This window comes from Zingiber officinale, chromosome 5A, assembly GCF_018446385.1.
Source record: "Zingiber officinale cultivar Zhangliang chromosome 5A, Zo_v1.1, whole genome shotgun sequence".
Taxonomy (NCBI): Eukaryota; Viridiplantae; Streptophyta; class Magnoliopsida; order Zingiberales; family Zingiberaceae; genus Zingiber; species Zingiber officinale.
This window is the reverse complement of record NC_055994.1, coordinates 49,169,731-49,177,056: the sequence shown is the minus strand read 5'-3', so window position 1 is coordinate 49,177,056 and position 7,326 is coordinate 49,169,731. Positions and strand designations below refer to the sequence as shown.

At 38.0% G+C, this 7,326-nt stretch overlaps 1 protein-coding gene across 1 annotated transcript; it reads right to left on the bottom strand.

Moving 5' to 3' along the window:
* Nucleotides 1-222: 222 nt before the first annotated feature.
* LOC121979557 (inactive beta-amylase 9-like) lies at nucleotides 223-6,079 on the bottom strand. The gene is made up of 5 exons (XM_042531555.1): nucleotides 6,053-6,079; nucleotides 2,858-2,965; nucleotides 2,271-2,447; nucleotides 1,184-1,663; nucleotides 223-1,116 (listed from the first exon to the last, which is right to left on the bottom strand). The coding sequence occupies exons 1-5, from the start codon at nucleotides 6,077-6,079 to the stop codon at nucleotides 223-225; spliced, it is 1,686 nt and encodes a 561-aa protein (XP_042387489.1).
* Nucleotides 6,080-7,326: the final 1,247 nt, after the last annotated feature.

Sequence of the window (7,326 nt, the reverse complement as noted above, 5' to 3'; positions counted from 1 at the left end):
TTGACTATTGGCCCCACACTATCCCCGGTCTTCCATTGTGCGCCGTACCATCACCAATCCTAACAAGAACTTTAAAAAATCAAAATTAATGTTTGGTGGCTATAAACTGCGAAGCACTATGATCTTAATCATCACTCCACAAAAAGGATAAGGTGATCCTTGAATCCGAACTCTGCCAATGACATAGTAAAATTTTACACCATAATTTATCGAATACAACTCTCATACTCTCTGCATCTCTTGGTCATTCCCAAGCTCTGAAGCAATGATTGAGAATGCTTCTTCGTTGTTTGGTTTATCATCTGAGTCCCATTTTGGTTGCACCATGCTCCTAACGAACTCTGTAAACAAGGGCCAATTCTCTGGACAGAATAACTCTACGCCCATCCTATGGTAAGTTAACGAGTCTAGTCTCATATTGTTGTCGAATAAATTCTTCTTAATCCTATTAAATCCATTACCACCAACTCTGATGAGAGAAGAGTTCTCGCCAACAACTCTCACTCCATGCTTCTTGCATGCCGTTACTATCTGAGAAAACAACGACTCCGGGCTAGACTGGAGTTCTTGATGTTGGTCTCGATCTGAGAGTTCAATACCCGGAATGATCATTTTGCAAGAATGTTTTGCAAAAATGGATGCGATGCTCTCGTAGCCGTCTCTGCCGTGAGTGTTGTAGAGTCCAGCGGTCAATTGAGATGGACGCGATCGGGTGTTGTGCCACCAGTGAACAAAAGGCACCTTGGCACACATGGGTGTAGGCAAATCGCCAAGGGCATTTGATGCGACTGAGAGCAAGCGATCACCATGAGAAAGGAGTATCCCGGAGTACCATGAAAGGAAGAATTGGCCATAGGGAGTCTCCCAGGATCCATTCCTCTCCTTGAAGAAATTGTTGCCTAAGTTAGGCGATGCATTGTACCGGGGCGCGTCATGAGGGCCTCCGAGGCCCCAAAAGGGTTGGCATACATCCTCGGCATGCCGCTTTAGGTCTGCCAGCATGTACTTATCGTAACATTGGAACTCTCCTACACCAATGATTGGTCGGTTGTTGCTCGGTGGCGGGAAAGAAGGGTATCGAAGTTCGCCATTGGGTCCAAGGCCAACAGTTATGTCCTGTTAAATTAAGTGTCATTTTTACCATGCTTCGAAAGAAAGTGATTAAGAAAGCGTGTTCTCTTACCGTAATTGTGGAATCAAAGAAATCGGAGAATGCGTGGCGGAAGTTATGAAAGAACTCCTCATAGACTTCCATCGGAGTCCTACCGCCGAGGACAGGAAGGTCATCAACGGAGAAGGAGAGGCAATCATGGTAGCGGTTGCTCGATAAATCAGTAAAGAAGATGTCTGGGTCACTGTGAGCTGCGCGAGAAACATATTTTGGCAGCGGGAGGTTAGGGTGCTCGTGGCCATGGAGGTTGAGAGAAACGCGGAGGCGGAGTCCGGCGTCTCGGGCCATGGCAGCAATGGCAAGGTAGGAGGACCAACCATTGTCGGTGGCGATGCCCCATGAGATGGGGAGGTCTACCCCATGGACGCCAAGGAGGGAGAGGGCGCAAAGGCCAGCTTCGATTGCCTTGTCGTGATTCACGATGTTCAAATCGGAGACAACGTCCAACGGTAGACCAACGAAGATGGGAGGTCGAGGTCGAGGTGGATTGACCTGAAGCAAAAAGACCGTTAATTAATTTAGGAATAACTAGAATTATTAGAGCGATCGTTTATCCCATGTTATTAAGTATGATCGTCCTTTGCAGGGAGAAGATTAGACAATAAGACATTTTATATTAATTAAAAATTTATCCTAACATTTATTAGAATAAATACTCCTATAAATATCAACTACGCTAGGTGGAAGCATAAGAGTATCCACAATATCGTTCATACTTGTATATTTTTTTATTACTATAGTCGTGTTCAATTCTATTAATATCAACATGATAAATTTTTTTATTACTATAGTCGTGTTCAATTCTTTGAATATATTAATGAGTACAGATTAAAATAAAAAAAAAATAAAAAAAAAAACAAGTAATATGTTGTCATTAACGCATTAACACGTACGCTCTAAGAGTTGTTCAGAGAGGGCAAGTAATTAAGGAAACTAGTGTATACGATTAAGAACTAGCTGTTTCTAGAAAAATAAATCCTACGTAAATTTTCGTTTTGTTAGTCAAAAGATTCACGAGAGACACCTTGCTCAATTTTGTTGACTTCATTCTTTTTTCTGCCACAACTGCCTCGTCCTGTACAACTCTAATTCGGCCCACCTTAATTGCTCGCTTTCTTAAACTCCTCGGCAGGGAAAGGCATGCAGCGTTGTTCGTCTCGGTGGCGGGCTTCCGTGCCACTTTATTTTGGGCAATCAAAAAGGGTTCTAGCTTGGCGGTGGCCTGATTCACCTTCAAACCGAGCTCCATCTTCTTCGTTGAGAAAACAGAGCTGGTCTGAGACGACCAACGATGAAGAAACGAGGAACGTTTAAAATTGGGGCACGGCAATATGCTTCAGGCAACGCACTAAAAGACACATCTCAAGCGCTAAAAAAAGAAACCCCCGGTGACAGACTCATTCATAACCACAAATAACTCGGAAACAATTGTCCGTCGGGAGAAATTTTGAATTGGATGAAGTAATTTTGATAGACCAGAATTACTATCTTTATGCTTGTCTTGCCGTTGATTAAGGGCCAGGTGCATTTAGGCAATTAAGTAATTAATTTGATATGCACAGTGCCTTAAAAACAATACAGGTTAAAAAATGAAAAAGTAATTAAAAGATATTGTGTGGGCGAAGAGGAGAGAGCTGTTGCAGCATGTCAGTCGAAGCTCGAGGCCTTCCCGGCTAAGCGGCTTACTGCTCTCCAGCGACCAAAATGGTCGCCGTTTCCCTGTCGATATGGAGAGCTGTTGCAGCATGTTGCCCAGACGTTTCGGCACTTCCCGCACTCCGCCTCGTTAACAATCTGCAAATTTATCTCAACATTTGAGCTTTTTTAACTGATATATTGCATTCATCAAAGCTAGTTATGTGTGAAAAAACTTGTAAAAGGAATTTCGTGAAGTTGATCATGACGGTAGAAGGGAAGAAAAGAAATAATAAAGGAGAAGAAAATTGCCGACGTCCTGTTCGAAAATATGAATGAAAAAAATTGACGGGGCGAAGAAATTTCATTGTGAATGGATTATTAGTCTCGTATAGAATATATTTTGTATTTGTTCAGGTGCATTTTGACCCACTCAGGTGCACCGAGTTGGGTGCATTGTAGCTATGATGTTGTGAACGTATATGACGCTTGTACCTACACAAGATGTAAATGTAGGATCCGAATTGTATTTAATCAAGGTGACTCGTATGTAACCTTAATCTGTGATCGTCGTCAGATTGATAAGCACAAAATTTATCAAAGTTGATCAATCTATATTTTGCCTCCCAAATTCATTTTGCTGATAAACTGATAAATTTATATTTTGCCTCCCAAATTCATTTTGCTATATGCTAAAGTGCATAAGAGATGCATTAATGTGCTAGATTAAAACTATTGGTAATTAATGGCAAATCTTAATGGTTGGTTGTTGGCATACGACCAAGCAATTAGAAATAATGAATGACCATTAATCAGTCATTCAAAGCAATAAAGGATGTCAACCCTTATACTCCTTTGGCCAAAAAAAAAAAGACAGAGAATCACATCAACAAGAGTAAAATGTTCATCCACTTTGTTCCCCATTCTTTTCCTCCACTATGTGAATTTTGTGAATAGACTTCGCCATAGTTTACTTCGATAATTAGTAATTATGAAGTAATATATGATAATTAATTCGGTATTAAATTTGATACAGTAAATATCATTTTAGACTTCATAGGTTAAAAAATATAAATATTACTTATAATTTATTTGATATTTTATTTCGTAATATTTATTTGATGAAGTAATAAGTCATAAATTAAAATTGATATACCTATGTACTGAAGTAATAAGTTTGCTTTAGTTAAATTATTTTTCTCCTTCAACAATAAATTGAACTGATTTATAATTTTTCCACTTGTCTTGATAATTAAAATCAATTAGACCTTTCCCAATCACTTTCCATCCACGTGATCTTCGTGTTCTTTTCCTTTCCTCTTTGCATGGCGCTGCTAGGTTTCTTCCCTCTCCCACCCCCTTCTTCCCTTGCATTATGTCACCAAATGCCTCAAGAGATATGGTGATCTCGTTCCATCTTATCGTCTCTAGGTTTGAGCTTTTCAACTTTCGACCATGGTCCATGGCATCTTCTCTCCTCTCTCCGCCAACAAGCCTTTCTTTCACCCCTCTTACGCTCGCACTTTGCCTCCATTTTCGCCTCTTTCCTCCACTAGAGCCTTCCTTCCTACCTCGTCAAATGGGAAATCTCAAAGGTCTCTCCCTCTCCCTCTTTAATCGTTTCTCCCCATCGGAAACTCACTTCCTTTATGATTTTTCCCTCGATTTCAAGTAGCATTGCAAGATGATCGGGCCCTCATTCATCTGGAGGAGCTTCCTGAGGTTTTTTCTCTTCGTTTCTATGGTTTTTATTTTTGTTCCCGTTGTTTAAGCTACTACAAGCTTTGGTGTCATCATTCTCTATGATAATAATTTGTGTTCTTAATTTTTCCTTACATCGAAGATGAAGATTGAACTTTAGATAGGGATGACAAGTAGTTTTAACAAGAATGACAATTTAATCCGTAAACCCTTGGTTTGAACTCAAAAATTGTGTCTTCTTTCAGAATATTTCTACAAACTTCCCGATTTGATTATGTTGACGAACGCATAATTGTCTTAATTGTCTCTTTTTTATGTCTAGGGTATAGTTGTTAGGTTGTGCCATAGGTACGTGGAATTTAGGAGAAAGAGAAACCACCATCAAATTTCTTCTGTAAATTCAACAAGATGCTAAGTTTGTTACTCAATGCAATTATTTTGTTAATAGATACTATCGGTTGGTTCTGATGTCACTGAGGTCGAAGCTGGGAAGGTACATTTTAGTACATTTATTATGCTTATTCAAATCCAATATTTGTTATGCTTAAATTCATAAGAGCACAAAGTAATTGTTTCTGAAGATAAATGTAATATTTTCTATCAATGAGTTTGATTTTATATTGTTGTCAAAGTAAGTTCCTTAGATATATATAATATTGCGGATAAGCTTGGAATTTCATTAATAATTTGCAAAATATTTGATAAAGGACTATGTTTTCATCCATTGTTGCTCACTAAAACATATATCTTACTGTTTTGATTGGACCCTTTCTATTTTTTTTTTCTACTTGATTTCTCTAGTTATTAACATATTCAAAAGGCTATATGCTTCATGTGCCTTATTTTTAATATAGGTTTTTTATTTTGGTGACAACATAGGAATGATAACAGATTATTCGACATTGTAAATATACCTTTGGTACATTTAAAGATATAGATATATTGACCTTAGGCATGTTAACTAATAAAGGCCCTAGTTTAATATTAATTCATGGTTAATATATAATAGAGTGAAGCATGCACGTTTATTTGTTCTTTGATACAAAAATATGTATACATTCAATTTAAATCTAAAATTTTATATTTCCTTTCTTTCTATCCATTTTTGTTATTGTTGTCTCCATCATCATAATGCTCAGATTTTTTTTTCAAAGTAGTTGTGGAATGTTGTACATAAGAAATATGTACCATTACTCAAGCAACAGGGCCTTGGTTTGCATAACTGCAACTGTATTAAGTTTTTTGCTTGGGTCATTGCCCTCATTCAAAGTTTGCTTATAATTGCATCCCGTAAGCAATTAATTTGTCACGTGGTAGGTTGAATGAGATCCGGCTATTTTCTTTTATATCTTTCAGGTTTTCATGTTAGCAAGTGAATTAATTTGTGCTCCACATTCTTAAAGGAATATAGTAAATTTAGTGGTATTCTTCATCGACAATAAATTGTCAGGTGCATATTTGTCCTCTACTTTGACCGTCTTATCTATATTTTCTTATATTACCGATTTATATATACATATATCTCATATTCTTGTGCAGAAATACCTGAATATTCTGGTGGCTCCCAGCCATTGCTGCCATTAAGTGCCAAGGAAAAAAGATGGAAAGTTTAGAAGTTAGAGAAGATAGCAAGTTACTGAATGGAAATTCAGTAGATGCTAATATGCTATTGATTGGTATGACATATTTGATTAGAAATATTTCTTTCAAATGTACATGTACAGAATTTGTGGCTGCGTATATTTGAGATGGGTGATATTTGTATTGTTGGATTTTTCGGGCCACGAAAACCGCGTTTTCACGTCGCGGAAATCCCTAATCACCCTAGCCAACGGATCTCGTGCGAAGAAAAGATTTAAAACAAAATTACGAGTACGAGTTTCTCCTTAGATCTACTCCTAGATCTACATGAAAAGAGTTATACCTTTGAAGCGAAGCCCTTCGCATTCCCGCTCGTCCAAACGGTGCTGGATCTCAAGAGTATCAAGATAGATACTCCTCTAGAAGTATCCACACGGACAACTTAGGTGGAGAAGACCTAAACAAAGGTGTGCTAGCACCTTGATAGGTCACGGCAAGAAGAGGAGAGGGAGAGGAAGAGAGCTCCAAGAGGAAGAAGAAGGAATTATGCACTTGAATGAGGAAAATCAATTTGATTCCCATTCAAAAGTGGTCGGCCACTTCAAATTGTGTAACTCCCAAAAATTGCATTAAGTGCAATTAATGTGAAGCTATTAAAGAAAATGGCTTTGTAACTTCCATGAGCTGACACCCATGATGATGTGGAGTAACATCATTGGTCCACATCAATGCCAACTCACCAATGAGGTGGCATAAAGTCAAGTAAAACTTGACTTTTAATCTTCCTCTCAAGTCAAGTCAAACTTGACCAAATCTCTTCCATGGTTGATCTAATCTAACCATTTGATTCAAGCTAACTTAATATAATGAATCTAATTCATTAAATTTAGTTGATTTAATGAGTCATAATCTAAATTAGACTCATTGAATACATGAATCCACTTGAGTCCAACTCACGTTAGCCCAATTAGGATTACTCTTAATCCAATTTGATTCATCAAATGAATCTAATCCTCTTGGTTCATCATATGAACCTAATCTCCATCAAATTGTCCTAAGTGTGTGACCCTATAGGTTCTTGTAACGTTGGCAATGCCCTAAACTCATTTAGGAGCATAAGTAATGAGCGGTATCTAGCAACACATCATTACTACCCAAGTTACAAGAATGTTGAGATCCAACATCACCTTGTGACTACTAATTGTGACTCCTCACAATATATGACAAGTGTCCTTCTA

Coding starts and splice junctions, on each gene's coding strand:
- LOC121979557 (XM_042531555.1), bottom strand. CDS start 6,079: ATGGCTGGGAGCCACCAGAATATTCAG. Junction 2,448..2,857: donor ATTTTGGTCGCTGGAGAGCA/GTAAGCCGCTTA, acceptor TGGTCGTCTCAG/ACCAGCTCTGTTTTCTCAAC. Junction 1,117..1,183: donor TCTTTGATTCCACAATTACG/GTAAGAGAACAC, acceptor TTAATTTAACAG/GACATAACTGTTGGCCTTGG.